The 16,636-nt window shown below is 45.2% G+C and overlaps 1 protein-coding gene across 3 annotated transcripts in view; it reads right to left on the bottom strand.

Moving 5' to 3' along the window:
- Positions 1 to 7,383: 7,383 nt before the first annotated feature.
- The window catches only part of PLCB2 (phospholipase C beta 2), a 39,787-nt gene continuing 30,534 nt past the window's right edge, over positions 7,384 to 16,636 (bottom strand). Inside the window, exons 25-32 of one of the 3 annotated variants that reach the window (XM_072624726.1) lie at positions 16,051 to 16,092; positions 12,293 to 12,503; positions 11,797 to 11,968; positions 11,020 to 11,096; positions 10,626 to 10,721; positions 10,358 to 10,415; positions 9,863 to 9,949; positions 7,384 to 9,065 (exon numbers count right to left, since the gene is read on the bottom strand). In XM_072624726.1, the coding sequence (XP_072480827.1) occupies positions 8,865 to 9,065; positions 9,863 to 9,949; positions 10,358 to 10,415; positions 10,626 to 10,721; positions 11,020 to 11,096; positions 11,797 to 11,968; positions 12,293 to 12,503; positions 16,051 to 16,092 (944 nt within the window). In that variant the 3' untranslated portion in view covers positions 7,384 to 8,864. Of the gene's footprint in view, positions 9,066 to 9,862; positions 9,950 to 10,357; positions 10,416 to 10,625; positions 10,722 to 11,019; positions 11,097 to 11,796; positions 11,969 to 12,292; positions 12,504 to 16,050; positions 16,096 to 16,636 lie in introns of all 3 variants that reach the window. The other 2 variants (XM_072624725.1, XM_072624727.1) reach the window with 2 other exon arrangements.

Genomic DNA, 16,636 nt, shown 5'->3' on the forward strand with positions numbered 1-16,636 from the left:
CCTCACATACTTACTACCTGTGTGACCCTGGGCAAGTCACTTAACCCTGTTTGCCTCAGTTTCTTCATTTGGAAAATGAGCTGGAGAAGGAAATGGCAAGGCACTCCAGTATCTTTGCCAAGAAAACCCCAAATGGGGTCACAAAGGGTTGGACAGGACTGAAACAGCTGAACAACAACAGCATGCGAGGGGTAGGGGGGGAGGGCAGGAATAGCTACACAAATAAGTATAGAGATGTAGACAGGCCAAGGACACGGCCTTACCTGCCCTCAAGGAGTTTTTTATAGTCCAGGAGGGGAGAGAAGACGTAAAGGGGCAAAGGTGACCAACAAACCAAGTGTCCAATGAGAGGATCACATAATAGGTGTTTGTAGGAGTTAAGGGAAAGGAGAAATACTTCAGCATAGGTGGTGGGGACAGTCTAAAAGAGGCTGGAATCCGAAGTGTGTAGGTAGGGTCTTAAATGACAGGTGTGGGATCTGAATAGGTGGAAAATATATGTAATTCAGTAGAAAAACACTGGCTCAGAAAAACTCTACCTCTGACAACTACCTGTGTGACAATGTCACAACCTCATTGGCCTCAGTTTCCTCAACTGTAAATGAAAGAGTTGCACTAGATGGCCTCCCTATTCCCTTTCACTTCTTGAACCCCTTGAAAGCTTTCTAGACAAGCAGAGCAGACTGAAGAAAGGTGATAAAATACAAGGCTGTTCAAGACCCTGTGGACCACACTGTCCCAGGGGTTTTCTTGGAAATGATACTAGAGTGGTTTGTCATTTCCTACTCCAGTGGAGTAAGGCAAACAGAGGTTAAGTGACTTGCCCAGGGTCACAGCTAGTGTCTGAGGATGGATTTGAACTTGGGTCTTCCTCGATTTATCCAGTGAGCCATCTAGCTCCCAAGGCTTTTTAGGAAGGCAATAACAAAACGAGTTAGATTTCGGCTGATATGTCAGGGAGGTAGGGGAGGAATGAAAGTCCCTCTATACCATAACTATTTCAGGGATGAAGAAATGCTTTGAGTGGATAGAGAAAACAAGGAATAGATGCTTCTGCTCATAAAATGGTTTGGACTTGGGAAGATGTGTGATACAGTGAGAGCTCAAGGGATATTATGTTTCAAAGTTTCCCATTTTTCATATAGAATTTCAGTACTTCAACAATCCAAAGATTTGGAAGTCCCAGGACACAAAGAAGTGTTCCCCAACCCTTCTATTTGTCAGAAGGTAAAACACCCACATGCATTCCCATTCATCTGATTTAATTTCACTTTGATAAACATTTATGAAGCACTTCCTCTGAACAGGATACTATGTCCAGGATACAAAGATAAAGTCAGAAATAATCCCTGCCCTGAAAGAATTTACTTTCATATGGGGAGAGAAAAAAATGTGTAACATGTTATGGTTAATGTGGAAATATGACTTGCATGACTTCATATGTATGATGAGTGTTATGTTTCTTGCCTTCTCAATGAGAGGGGGAGAGGTGGAGGGAGGGGGAGAAATTGGAACTGAAAATAAGAATAAAATTATAGAGCACAATCCCCCAAACTCCATATATGTCATGTTAAATGATCATCATATAATTTGTGACAAGTGCAAAGAAAGGGGCCAAAATACCACAAGAAATTTGGCAGAGATCACTTCAAATGAGGGTATCAAATGTAGCAGGATTGGAACCCATGTTGGTCCTTCAAGGTTCAGTCTCTGAGACTGACTGTCTCTGCCACCTAGGGCAGCTCGGTGGTGCAGTGGATAGAGCACCAGTGCAGGAGTCAGGAAGACCTGAATTCAAATCTCATCTCAGACACTTGACACTCACTAGCTGTGTGACCTTGGGCAAGTCACTTAACCCCAACTGCCTCATCCTGGGTCATCTCCAGTCATCCTGATGAATATCTGGTCACTGGATTCAGATGGTTCTGGAGAGGTGAGGCTGGTGACCTGCACAGTCCTCCCTCAAAACAAAGTCAAGTGCAAGTCATGTCATTATTTCTCTGATGGCATGGTCTTTGGTAATGAAGGACGAACACACACCTCTGCCACATTGAACAAGTCACTTACCTTCCCTGTGCCTCAGTTTCTTCATTTGTAAAAATGAAGGGATTGAGTTGGATGGCCTCTAAGGTCCTTTTCAGCTCTAGATCTATGATCCTAAGGAAAGAAGGGAGTTCAGCAGGAGAAGGATGGCAGGGAAAGGTCTTTTTCAGACCTCAGGGGAAAGCATGAAAAGAGTCAGAGAGATGTAAAAGTGTGAAAATGTGACAGTTCCAGTGCTGACTGGAGTACTGAGTATTCAAATGGGAATAGTGAGAGATGATTCTAGAAAGGCAGACTGGAGCCAGATTTAGAGAGCTTCCTATGCCAGACTAAGACACTTGTACTTTATTCAGGAAGAAAATAGTGGAATCACGTTAGGCTTTTGAGCTATTATGCACAGGTGTGCGGAATCCATTTTTCTCTATTCTCCCCTGCCCCAGTTTGATCTGGGCTGTGCCAACTCAACTTCCTCTCCACCCCTACCAGTCCTTAGAGTATGGACTGGCCTAGATGAGGTCCTTTCCAATTCTGAGAGTCTGTGATTTGGTGATACATTAACCTTCAGACCACAGTGTCCCATAATACTCAAAGCCTCTTATCTCTACTATCGCTACTAGGAATAGTATCCTGGAAATAGACCCAGGACCCTATGGTGTGTGACTGGGATGCCTATATGCCAGAGGTTTCCTTATTCACCATGTATTTCCTAGCACAGTGATGCAGGCAATGTTTCTGGGGAGCAGGGCTTAGCTTTGTTGGCAAATCCTAAGTATGTGGCTCTGAGAGATCTCCACGGTGAGCTCAGACAGGAGCCCACCCCTCACACCCTTTCTCATCTACACCAAAGGAGGGAACTAAAGTTTCTGGGTTCAGTTTCTGACTCTCCATCCATCTTTTCTCTTCCTTGTGTGCCATTCCCTTCCCCCACTTTTGTAAAATAATCCAATATGTCTTGAGTCTGAGCAATGGGACTAAGCAAGACTTAGTCCAGTTTCCTCAATTTAGACAAGCAGGATACTGAGACGTAAAGAATTCCCCAAGATCATAAAGATGGTAAGAGAAAGAACATCTTTGATTAGAACTGTAGGAAACATGTATTTGATTCCCAGGGTGGATGACAAAGAAGGGAAAAAAAGAATGTGTCCAACAGAGTGGCCCTGAGCTCTGTGGTCAGCTTTGGCCTCCTCTGTTTAATGGCCTATAGATTTAGAACAGAAAGGTCATCTGGGCCAGGATCCTCATTTTACAGATGGGGAAACTGAGATTCTAAGGGTTGCCTAACATCATAAACATAGTAAAAAATACACGGGGTCCATGGGCAGTTCTGGCCTACTTTGTCATAGATGTATAGATTTAGAGGAGGAAGAGATTTTAGAGGTCAGCCAGGCTAATCCCACCCCCACCCCATTTTGCAGGTGAGGAAATCAGGGCTGAGAGAATGAAAGTCATTTTCCCCACATCACAAGTGTAGTCACTGAAGGAGCTGGGATTTGAACTCAGGTCTTTTGACTCCAAAACCAACCCTTCCCTTCCACCATACCTGTTGCCGAGCCCTTGGTACCCCCTTCTTCCTGCTCCATGAGGGCCCGATTAGCCTTGTGTCCTCTTTTCCTGGGTACGTATGGAAGCAAAACCCAAGAGAAGAGGAGAATCCTAAGATCTCACCCTAAGGTCTGACTGAGGGAACCAGGGAGGCCTCTTTTGTTAAGAAGGGCCCAATTCTACCCACCCCTGTGGCAGTGCTACCATCCAGAAAGGCCAAGGCTACAACATCAGAGCCGGCTGCTCTGACTTCTCTGTGGGTACATTCTGAACCAGGAAGAAATAGCAGAGCTGAAAAAAGCTGAGACTTTAGCACAAAGCAGAGTAGAAGCACAAACAACCGCAATTAGAAGCTGTCGCTTAAGGGAGAAGAACGCTGACAAGGAGACAGAACCTTGGGAGAAGCAGCTCCCCCTCCCCCTCCTTCCCCCATCACACTCTCCCCCCATCCCCACCCCCCACCTCTTTGTTCCCCCTAGCCCTGCTCCCCAGGCAGGGCTGAAGAGAAGGGGTTCCCCAGGGCAGAGCATCCTGTCTGTCTGCAGGTACTTGCCCAGCCCCTTCCCTCTCCTCCTCTGTCACTCAGTGCCAACCCCCAACCTGTCATGCTACACTAACTAGGGAGGGGCACACCTGGGCCTTTGTGGCACCTGGATGGGAAGTCTGCACAGAGGGGGAGGGGGGAGGAGGCTGAATCATCCGGGCCACTTCAAGTTCTTAATCATCCATAAGACCAAGGAGAGGGAGTGAGGAGCTTTCTTTTGCTTCAAAGGGGTAAACTGAAGCATGGGGTGGGGAGGGAATAGGCTGTCTCTTGCTTTTCCAAATCAATAAGCAAGAAATGAAACTTAAGGGTCCTGAACCCCATTATAGACTCTACTACCATCAACCTCCTGGTTTCTTATGCCCTTGGGAGAGGCCCCCCCATCCCTACAAATGAGGAGTAAGTATGTTAAGTGTACAAAGAAGTAGCAGGACCCTAACGAGCATTTGACCATTAGCACTTTTTCTGGAGAATAGGGGAGGTCAGAATAGATCTGCTTACCCTCATCCCTCACAGAAATTGCCTAATGGCCTGGCCCTATGGAGAGAAGAGTCATCTGCCTTATAGAAGCTAATCCAACCCCTGCTGAAAATGGGGCTGCCTAGCTCCAGACCAGTTGCTTTAGGCATTGCCAGGGACTGGACTAAAGAAACCAGGATACCTCAGACAGGAAAGAATAAGACAGCCTTCCCTTCCCCCAATTCTTCTAACCAACCCCTGTCCCCAACCTCTTTAAACAGCTTGAGTCACCAGCCAGAAACTGGGAGATATTCTGATTCAGTCCCATCCCAGCCTCTCAGACTCTGACCCAGCCCCACGTGCCTAGATCTCTGAAGGAATTCCTATTCTGTCCTACTCCCCACTCCTGAGCACTAGGACATAGAACCAGAGGCTTCTGTGTACCGAGGCTTATTCCAGGAAAGGATGCTGGATGTTCAGAAGGAAGGGTGAAAAGGAGAGAGAAGTTCATGGAAAGGAATCACTTCTGCTGCTGCTGGAGGACAGAGTTAAGAGAAATAGTTGCCCCGAGGTAGAGCTTGGCCGAGTCTAGTATTAATTACTAGCCCAGGACCCTCTCTCCATGCTGGGGGGAGGGAAGAAGAAGTAGCAGATCCACCAAATCCTGTAGATTTAGATCCAGAGAGAACCTCTGTTGTTGTCTAGTCATTTCAGCGGTACCTGACTCTTTGTGACTCCACCTGGGGTTTTCTTGGCAAAGATACTGAAGTGCTTTGCCATTTCCTTCTCCAGCTCATTTTCTAGATGAGGAAACTAAGGTAAACAGAGCTAAATGATTCGCTCAAGGTCACACAACTGTTAAGTGTCTGAAGCCAGATTTGAACTCATGAAGGTGAGTCTTAGGCCTGGCACTCTATCCACTACTTAGAGGACATCTAGTCCAAGCCCCTCTCTGTCTCTTTCCCTTTAAAGCTGAGGAAACTAAGATCTAATAAGTTAAGTAACTTGCCCAGAGTTACATAGGAAAATAACAGAGGAAGGATCTGAACCCTTGTTCTCTAACTCCAAATCCAGAGTGCTTTCCACTATACCAAAGATGTCCATTGTGTGCAGCATTGATTCATCATGCATGGATTATAGGGACCAGTGTCTTCTGCCCCAAGTCAGTCAGTCAATAAATATCATTTACTGTGTGCGGTGTTAGTAAATCTTTATCATGTGCCAGTAAGTAATAGTAAGTGCTTACTCCATGCCACTAAATAATAGTGAGTAGGTACTGTGTGCCAGAAAGTGATATTAAGTGCTTATTATGTGATTCCTGGGGATACAAAGAAAAGCAAAAAAAAAAAAAAAAAACGTCCCTGCTCTCAAGGAGCTCACAAGCTATTGTATCCCATTTCGTAAAAGCACATCGCTAACTGACTCATGAGAGGGAGACAAGATACAAATGCACGAACAAGGTATATCCAGGATAAATTGGAGCAACAGAGGAAAGGCATTAGAATTAAGGGGGATCAGGAAAGGATTCTTGTGGAAGGTGGGAATTTAGCTGGGACTTGAAGGAAAACAGGGAAGCCAGGAGGCAGAGAGGAAGAGGAAGATTATTCCAGGCATGAGAGACAACCAGTGTGTGTGTGTGTGTGTGTGTGTGTGTGTGTGTGTGTGTGTGTGTGTGTGTGTGTGTGTGTGTGAATGAATGAATGTCCAGAGTTAGGAGATGGCAGTATTTTGGTCAAAGAACAGGGTGGAGGTCAGTGCCACTGGGTTAAGGAGTACAGACAGGTGCAGTCAGGTTGGCAGCATCCCTGACACCAAGGCCCCTGGGGGATGTCCCTTGTTTGTGTACTTTCCTGTGCCCCAGGTGTTGCCAGCTGATGGCATCCTCTGTAACTGGAAGCCAAGAAAACAACAACTTCCTGGCACTCCCCACACTTGAGATAAGCCCTCCCCAACAAGATCAAAAATTCCCAGAATAGAACAGAGCTCTCAGAGGAAGGCTTGGCCTTACATAAAGGTACATTGAGTGGCTGTCCACAGCAACCATCATGTTATGATTCGAGGGGTGGAAATTGTTGAGATTCTCACCATTAACATCACTCCTTAGAATGAAACCTTTACTGGTTGGGTAACACATCAGCCAGGATTCCCATCTGATGACAATGGATATAGAGTCAGAAGAGCTGAGTTCAGATCCAAGATCTGCTTAGCATGACCTTGGGCAAGTCACTCTTTAATCCTCAGTTTCAACTAAGAGGTTGACATGATTAAGAAGCATCAGTGATGAAAGAATGCTGCCCATCTCTTGACAGAGAGATAATGGGCTAATATGTAGAATAAGACACAGTTTTAGACACTGCTAATATGTTTTGTTTAACTATAGTTTGTTACAAGGGGTTTGTTTTTCCTTTCAATTTTTTTCCCAGTGGGGAAGAGGGTGGTGGTAACAGAGAGAAAAACAAATGTGTGGTCATTAAAAAAACTTTTTAAAAAATTCATTAATAAAAAGCTAAGAGGTTGGGCTCACTGCTTCCTAAGGTTTCTTCAGGATCTTTTGATCCTATGATTCTCCTATGACCCGAAGAGAGAAAAATGGTAATTAGGATAGGAAAGGTAAATTATGATGGGAAAAGGGCATAGAAATACTAGAAAAACTGTGCCCATTTTCTAGTTGTTTCTTAGACACCTTTCTTGGAGGACACAGAGGAAGCATTGATTTCACACACAGGTAGAACAAGTGACTGCTCACAGCAACCATCATGGTATGATTTGAGGGATAGAAATAGCTGAGATTCTCATCATTAACATTACCCCTTTATTGGCTGAATGAAACATTGACAAAGATTCCTTCCTGCTGTATTATTTGTGACAAATATTTAGGGAAGGGAAAGTAAATTTACTTCCCAACCCAGAGAAAGGACATTCTGCCTGGAGGGTAATTAGCAGTGCTGGCCCCAGGCAAAGAACCTTGCTGGGGTAGCAGGAAGAGGCATCCTTTTCCCCCCAGAAAGGGACTCAGGGGTAGCCAGGGTTCTCAGAGCTATAGGGCATAACTTGAGGTTTTAGGGTAGAGAGGAAAAGTGGCAATCTGATCAGGAACATATCTAGTCCCTTGATCTAGAACAGAACCTCAGGCTTCAGTAGATAATAGTGGTCTTTAATGGAGTGGCAAAGAAAACAAATAATAAATAACCTGAAGTCATGTCGGACAGATAATGACCTTTTCTCTTCCTCACCACTCCTCCTCTAACCACAAATGATTTTGCCCTCTCGGCCCATTCCTCAGAATCAGTTTCCTTTGACAGAGGTTGTGGGGGTGAGGAGGGAGGAACACTAATCTAGGGGCTTGGAGGCCTGAGTTCTGTCTCAGTTTCTTGGGGTCCATAGGCAAGAAGAAAGGATGGAAAGGAGCTGAGGAAAGGGGTGCAGAATGAATGAGACAATTCAAGGAAAAGGATGAGACCATCTTAAGATCTTTTAGTTAGTTAACCCCAGGACAAGGGGCCTGGGGAAGGAAATGATAGTCTGAGTGCTGTATGAGCTCTAAACATTGGAGTTCCTTGAATTATTCATCTCCCCCCTCATTGCCATCCCTTGAACTGTTTTCTGGACCCTAAGGAACAAAGTGCCAGGAAAAGGCAGAGCACTCTGGGTCATCCTCTCTCACTAGGATGGAAGAGTACCTGATCCTTTTATCCTGGGAAAAGTCCTTAGTCTGAAACAGTTCCAGGCCAGTTTAACTCAGGACAGTTTAAGGGCATAGATTCTGGTTTCACCTAGCAGGGAAGATCTATCCAGAGCCCAGAGTTACCCTGGAATGACAGATTTGGTCCTCATGTTGATAGAGTTAGAAGGAGCAACCTTGGATTTTCCTTGAGAATTCACAATGGACTAATTTGGAAAAGGGGCAAGGACAAACAAATGTACTTAGATTAACACCAGTATAGACTCTTCTGAGAGGTCCCAAGATCTGTCCAGGTCAGAAATGTTCTTTTTCCCCAGTCCTGACCAGTGCTGTCTCACTCCTAGGGGACTGTTCTAAAACCGAACCCCACCCTCCTGCGTCCTAACCTTTGTCCTGGAGAGTTGAATGTCAGAAACTTTAGATGGGGCTAAAGAACAGGTGTCCCCAGAACAGCTCCACTTCCCTCTGGCTAGTATGTACTCTGGACTCTCTTCATGTTAAGGGAACATGGGCAGGTGAGACAACAGGGTTTGAGGCATATTCCCTAGCTGGATCCCTGTCTCATCCCAGGATGGGAGGGGAGATCTTTAGACTTTAGAGACGGCTATCTAGCTGGGAAGAGGTCTCGGTGGGGCAAGATGCCTGCTCTGAAGGTTCCTCCACAACACTGGGGGTCTCCAGCTTCTTGTCATGGGTATCTTGGGGGAAACTGAGGCAGCACCTCACTGCCTCCTTCACCCTAGCCTCCAGGCCCCTCATCCTCTCCTCAAATTCAGACAACGCCTCTTGCTGGAACTGTAGGGAAGACAGAGCAGAGACCAGATCAGAGAGAGGGAGGGCTCAGCTGTTTCTACTTTACACCTGTCTGACTTCCCACCTCCCTATCTCCTTGGGCTCTAACAATGGAAAAAGGCAAGTCTCAGCATGTTATGGACTCCCACAGGACAGAAGGATGCTATGTCAGCTAGCATGGCCTCTGGGAAGGTCTATGGGAAGAAGGGAACTGAGTCATCTGGATCTAGAACATAATCAGCAGATAATAAAGGTCTTTAATAGAGTCAAAAAGAAATATAATAGAGAATATTTCAATGAATGGATACCTAGGAAAGGGAGCAGAATCTACAGAATAATATTACTATACAATGACCAAAAAGAAAATCACACTGAAGGAATTATCGGTAAAATACCAATCTTGACCTCAAAGGACTAATGATGAAGCAGGGTGGGGGGATACAGGTACAGAATGAGGCATGCCCTCTCAGATGACATCACTGTGTTAATATGGTTTGCTTAGCTATACTAAGAGAAGGTTCTACTGAGGAAGAGTAAACATGGGAGAGATAACCCCAATGTAAAAAAGAATGTTTAAAGTTTACTAGTGGCGATAACATAGTTGATGTGAAACTGTGAGGTTACCTCACTGTCTCCTGCCTGATCAGACCCTCACCCCAACCCCCGGCAAAACCCAGGGCCCTGTTCACTTGTCCCTGGGTACCTTAAAACAAAGCTCTCTAAGGAAACCTGAGCTAAGCCTGCCAAAATTAAAACTTTTAGGGAAGGGGGAAAGGGTTGAGCAAGGTGTAAAGCCTCACCTTCTTCTCCTTCTCCCGAATCTGCTCCAAGCAGGCTGTCTGCTTTTCTTCCAGCCTTTCCTGATGTCTCTCCAGGGTCTCTGTCATCTAGGCAGAAAGAGGGGCCCCCAAGAGGAGCCCGAGAGAAATCTCAACAGGATCCACTTAGATCTTCTCCTCCAATTTCCATCCTCCTAATTCCCTAATCTCAAGGAGGTTTCCTCCTACTTTCCAAACTGCTCCACCCACCCAGAAGAGCTGTCCAGAAAACAGACTGGTTCCCACGACCTCTTCAGCCCAAGCCAATAGAATAACCAGGCCCAGACCAAGGGTAAACTCTGACTATGTATCTCCTCTAGAGACATCAAGGGTACCTGGACAAGGGGGAAGCGAGGGGAGGGTCTAAATTGATGTCTAAATGACTCCTAGACCTTCCATCCTTCCAGCTGGGAGAGGGTAGAATCTTGTGCCCACCTGGGGCAGAGGTAGGACAGGGTTTTACAGGAGACTACTTACCTGTTTGATGATGTGAACCACTTCCTGTATATGTGAATTGTTAATCTCTCTCTTCAGCCTAAGAAAGGGGACATATGGGAAAAGTGAATAGAAAGTCCCCACGGGGGAAGGAGTTCTTGCTTAGGGGAGTCTGAGCATGCTTGGGGACGGGACAAATCGACAGAACCAACAGAATGGGCAGAGATAAGGGCAAGGGATCTGGTGTCAGTGCCAGAGAAGGGAAGTCCTGCATATGGGAGGCTAGGAACCCTGGTTCTGCTCCCCTCACCTCTCCTGCGCCATCTTGTCACTGGTGATCTTACTCATGGCCTGAATCCGTTCTAGCCTCTTGACTTCAAGTTTCTTCTTCATCTCTTTGGTGTTGCTGCCAGAAGAGAGAATTCGTAGGTGGTAGTTAGTCTAGGACCTGAGGACCTTGAGAGGCAAAATGGACTTGGAGTCAGGATGATCTGGGTTCAAGTCCTGCTTCAGATATTTACTACCTATGTGACCCTGGACAAGTCACATAACCACTGTGCCTCAGTTTCCTCATCGGTAAAATGAGGGAATTGGACTTGATCTCTAAAGGTCCCTAAATCTATAAGCCAAATGAACCTATTGGCTGCCTAGAAAGGGGAAAGGTGCTAGCCCACAATGTCTCCACTTTACCCTACCCCCCATACCTTTCTGCAGACTCCTTGAGAGCCTTTAGCTCAGCTGCTTGTCTCTCCTGGGCCAGTTCCATCACTTTGGCTATTTGCTAGTGTTGGGGAGAGGGGGAAGAGGGAAGAGGTTAGAGTAAAGACCTTCCTATTGACCCATGCTGTCCTCCTTAACCACCTACTCGGAAAGGATGGAAAGGGAAATGACAGAGGATCATCTCAGACAAGGGATTTAGTGGAAACTCTCTTATACCACTGAATTTGGAGTCAGAGGGCAGGAGTTTGGATTTGCACTCTGGCACTATCTGTGTGACCTTGGACAAGCCATTTCATTTCTGTAGGCCTCAGTTTCCTCATCTGTAAAATGAGGGTTTGAGTTACAGCAGGGATTCTTAATCTCTGCATCGTGGAAGCCCTTGGCGTTCTAGAGGAACCAAGGAACCCCTTATTAGAATAAGATTTTTAAATTTATAAAATAAAAATGCATGTGATTACAAAGGAAGCCAGTTACATTGAAATACAACTGTCAAAATATTAAAAAAAATTTTAAGTCCAGGTTAAGAACTCTAGACTAGCTGACCTCTAAGGTCTCTTCCATTTTCAAGTCTATGCTCTTAGGTTGGGAGTTGACATCTGGATATTACTCCCACCTGTGGACTTGGGGGAGAAGGAGGGGATGGGCACAGGCCATCTGTTCCCTGGTACATTGACCTGATGGGTGCCATGCCTTCGAGTGGCCTTCAGCAAGAGGACTCCCAGTGCCACACTTTGATTTCTCAGGATTCCCAGTGTGCGTACCTCCATGCCATGCTGTTCCTTGCGTTTCATGATGCTTTCATACTGCTCCTCCCCTTGCTGGTACAGTTCCGTCTCCAGTTTCTCCTTCAGCTCTTGAATACGCCCATCTGTGCTTTCTGGCCCCTCAACTGGCCCCGGCCTGGCCCCACTGGTCTCCTCCCAAGGCAAGTTTCTATAACGTCCAAAGGAATGCAGGATACTGAGGACCCCCTTTCTGGGCTGTACCTAAGGTCCAAAGGAAGCCCTGCCTACAACAAGGGCCAGAGACATCACTCTCTTTCTTCTTCCAGTGTCTGGGTAGAAATGCTCCATGTCCGCAAGCCAGACAATGACCACCTCTGTGCTTTTTTTCCCTTCACGGTCATGGGGGTGATGACATTGCAGCCCAGGGGGCCAAAGCAGAGAGGATCGCCAATCTCCTCTACCTGGATACAGGGATGTAAGAAGTGGGACCAGGGAACCATGGAGTGGGGACAAGGTCCACCCTGACCATTACCTCTTCTTCCGGGATCCCTTGGTGACAGACAACTTCCTGCCTCCACTCTGGGGGCTCAGTTCAGCCTGTAGGTTGGAATACTTTTGCAGAAGTTCCTCCCAGCGCCGGGTTCCCCGCCTCTCCAGTTCTCGAAGTTCTTTTTCCTGTCTCTTCTGAAGCTTCACAAACCCTTTCAACTGCTGCAGCTCCTCCAGGCTGGCTGTCTGAGGTTCTGTGGAACCCCAATGGAATGGGGAGGAGGTACAGGAGGGGAGACATACAATTTGTTACAACACGTAAGGGAAGAGAGGGTTCTTTTTGCTCCTTAGTGGGAAACTCTTCTGCATTTTAAGAAGGAAGGGAAGAAGGAAGGAAAGGAAGATAAAAAGGAAGAAAAGAGGGAGGGAAAGAAAGAAGGAAAGAAAGAAAGGAGAAAGGGAAGAAGGAAGTTAAGAAATAAGCACTGATTAAACACCTACTATGTACCAGGCACTAAGTGCTAACCAGATGAGACACTTAACAATTATCTTATTTTGTCCTCATGACACCCTTGGGAATATGGTGCTATTATTACCCCTATTTTACAGTTTAGGAAACTGAGACAAACAGAAGTTAAGTCACTTGCCTACAGTCAGTTAAAATCTGAGACCAGATTTTAACTCTGGTCTTCCTGACTCCAGCCCCATTCTCCATTCACCACAACGACCAGCTGCCCCAGATACTTCAATGAAGGCACAGATGGCATGATTAATAGATATGTAAATGACACAAAACCAAGAGGGATAGCTGGCAGCATTAGGATTCAAGTGATCTGGACAAACTGGAGCCTTGGGCTGAAGATGAAATTCAATAGGAATAAATGTAAAGTCTGACACTCTGGATTTAAAAAATCAATTGCTTAAGTACAAGATGAAAGAAAAATATGGCTAGTTTGGGAAAGATCTGAGGGTTTTAGTGGGCTGCAAGCTCAACATGAGTTAACAGTGTGTTACGACAGCCCAAGAAAGCTCCCATTCTCAACCAGGAATGAGGAACTGTGGACCTCAAGGTAACATGTGGCCATCTAGGTCCTCAAGTGTGGCCCTTTGTGAAACTTTGGGCTACACTTGAGGACCTAGATGGCCACATGTGGCCTCAATACCCATTAGGTTGTACTGAGAAGCAAAGATTCAAGAATAAGGAGGTGAAGGTCCCACTGTCCTTGGCCCTAATTAGACCATACAGAAATAATGTGTTCACTTCTTAGGGTCACATTTGATAGGCTGAAGAGTGTCCCTAGGAAATCAAACATGATGCCTTAATACTGTATTATTTAAGGATCAATTGAAAGAACTGGGGATGTTCATTCTGGAGAAAGAAGGACCTGGGGAGGAGAGAAAAGGAGAGGAAGGGAACAAATAGAGGAGGCAGAGACTTTCACATATTTAAGGGATGCCACATAGAAGAGACATTAATCCTCCTGGCCCCAGAGAGATGAACTAGGAGCCAGAGAGGGGGGCATTATAAAGAGACACATAGAGGGATTATGTAAGCTTAAAACTTCCTAACAACTGGAACAATCCAAAAATAGAATGAGACGCTAGGAAGTGGAAGATTTCACCCAAAGGTGTGCTGGAGCCAACTTGAACTGACCCTGGTGAGTCAATTGTTAAATTTTCAGTGCAAGTATTACACCTCAGAAATTGCCAAACGATACAAATGAAGCCTCGATCTCCTGTTTAGTTGATTTGCAGACTGAAGAAAGTGGTAACAAAAATATTAATAATGAAGATTAAATTCAAACATTTCATATACATTTTCTTTTTTTGGAGAACAATTAACCATTTTACCCATTAAACAGTTATCAGCACAACATTAATTCAACACACACACACACACACACACACACACACACGTCTTTCAAGCAAGAGCTAGATGACCATATGTTGAGAACACTATAGAGGTAATTCAGGTGTGGGTTGGACTAGGTAGCTATTGAGACCCATTCCTACTAGGAGTTCGTTTCTATGTGACTTTAGTGTTTTATAACTTTTTTCCCCTTATAAAGTTGTGTCCTGGGTTATGTGATTCCCTACCATAAGGGACAGACGAGGCTCTGAGTGAGTGGATGTGAAGCAGAATTGTGGATTCATTCTAGTGAGTCAAGGTTACTCCGAAATCCTCTGAAACTAAGCATTCGATCCTATTGACCTGTTACAAGCTGAGTAAGGTAGGAATGTGGTAGAAAGAGGAAGTAGACTTTCAGTGGGAGAGGAAGAGAAGGGAAATCAGTATTTCTGGCAGGTTAAAAACAAGCACACCCATGCAGAAAGAGGCAGATGACCAAGCTAGAAAGGTAAGTGTCTATTTCAGAGGCAAGGTGGTGCCCTGGACTTCTATTCAGATGACCCAAGCCTTGCCTTGGACATTTACCAGACATCAGACCTTGATGCTTCTGGGACTCAGATTAGTTTCTAATCCATGAAATGCTTGGTCTCAACTAAGTGATCCCTAAGGTTCCTTATAGCTTTATCATTCAATGGAGTAGACCACTCAAGGTGAGGATTGAAAGGAAGGTAGTTGCTGAGGACATAGCTTGGAAACTAGGTTACAGGATCCCAGAATTTCAGAGTTGACTGGGACCTTTGTGCCAACTAGCCCATCCCATTCCTGAAAGGAATTTCCCCACCACCTTCCGATTCTAACATACTTGATAAGTGGTCAGGATAGGGTAATGAAAGGAGGGAACTGGTCCCTGGGCCCACCCCCACCTTCACTTAATCACCATCATAATTGACATAGTCACAGAAAGTAAAGAGATGATAACAGGTAATGGTGTGTTAATGTGTAAAGAATGGAGCCCTCAGGTCTCCACTAAATAGATTTCTTCTGTTTATGGACTTGTAATCATATGGATTTCTTCTAAAATGATACCTCTCCCCTTGTAAATAAAAATCCTTGTTTAAATTCTGTATGGTTTGCATGCAGCAACGGAAAGAGGTGTGATGGTGGAAGCTATCCTCTTGATAGCATTTAGAATAGGCATCCTTAGATCTCTTACTCATGAGATTTGGAACTTTACATAATACAGATGACCCCTCAAAGTGGGGAAGGCTGGGGAACTTAGGGGTAAATTAATAATGTGGTTTGTCAATCTTAAGGTACCGTATAAATCTCAATTATTGTTACTAGAATTCTTTCCGATTCCTCACAAAGCCCCAGCCTGAACCCACTCTTGCCTGGCTAGGGCTATCCCATTCCTCTGATCCAAAGACATTAACTTCCCTCTTTAGGAAAAATTAGAATCACTAGGAACAAAGGGTACAGTAGTCTCCTAAATCTCAGGCTTGACCCAGATAGATTTATTAATCATATATTTAGAGCTAAGAGGCCATCTAATCCAACACCCCCCTCCCATTTTACATGTGAAGAAACTGAGACCCACAGAGGTTAATGAATTTCCCAGGGTCACATTAGAGATGTGATTTGAACCAGGACCTTTAACTCCAAAAAAAATGCCCTTTTCTCCAGGGGTGGGGAACTTGCTGCCTCGAGGTCACATGTAATCCTCTAGGTCCTCAAGTGTGGCTCTTTGACTGAGTCCAAGTTTTACAGCACGAATACTTTTAAGGGGATTTATCCAGTGAAGTTTCAATTCAGTCAAAAGGCCACACTTGAGGACCTAGAGGGCCACATGTGGCTTCGAGGCTGCAGGTTTCCCACCCCTGCATCTAAACAAAGCTGCCTCTGACCCAGAGTTCCAGCCTCAAATCCTTCTGCATGAAGAAGGCCTGGCTTACCCGCTGCTTCTTTCATTGCTTCTTCCTTGAACCAGGTCACCGCTGCTGTAAAAGCCAAAGGAAGCGTGACTTTGAAATTATCCTGGCTCTCCTTTTAGGGAGATTTGGGGGCTTCCTTGGGGCTTGTCTTTTCCCCTTTCAGGGCCTATGCTTCTGGCCTTACAACTTTGCCAGAGCTGGGTTCCTCTCAGCAGCATTGGGGAGACGTGTTGCAGATTCTCAGTCACCTAAATTCCCATGATTCCGCATACTGACCCCATAGGATCTCACTTAGATGTTCAAGGGAGGGATCAGGACAAGATTTTTTGTTTTATTTTTTCCTCATCAGAGACCACCCAAATTCCACTGACCAGGCAGAAGGGTGTCTGGAGGGATAGTCATTGAACAAGCATTTATTGAATATCTAATTCAGGAAATCTTAACCTTTTTATGTCATGGACCTTTTTGACAGTCTAGTGGAAACTAGAAGACTCAGAATCATGTTTTCAAATGCATAAGATAAAATAGATAGGATTAAAAAATTATGTTGAAATATAGTTATCAAAAAAATATTTATTTTTAGATCAAGTTCACAGACCATAAGTTA

The sequence above is a fragment of the Notamacropus eugenii genome, chromosome 7, assembly GCF_028372415.1.
Source record: "Notamacropus eugenii isolate mMacEug1 chromosome 7, mMacEug1.pri_v2, whole genome shotgun sequence".
NCBI classification, from domain to species: Eukaryota; Metazoa; Chordata; class Mammalia; order Diprotodontia; family Macropodidae; genus Notamacropus; species Notamacropus eugenii.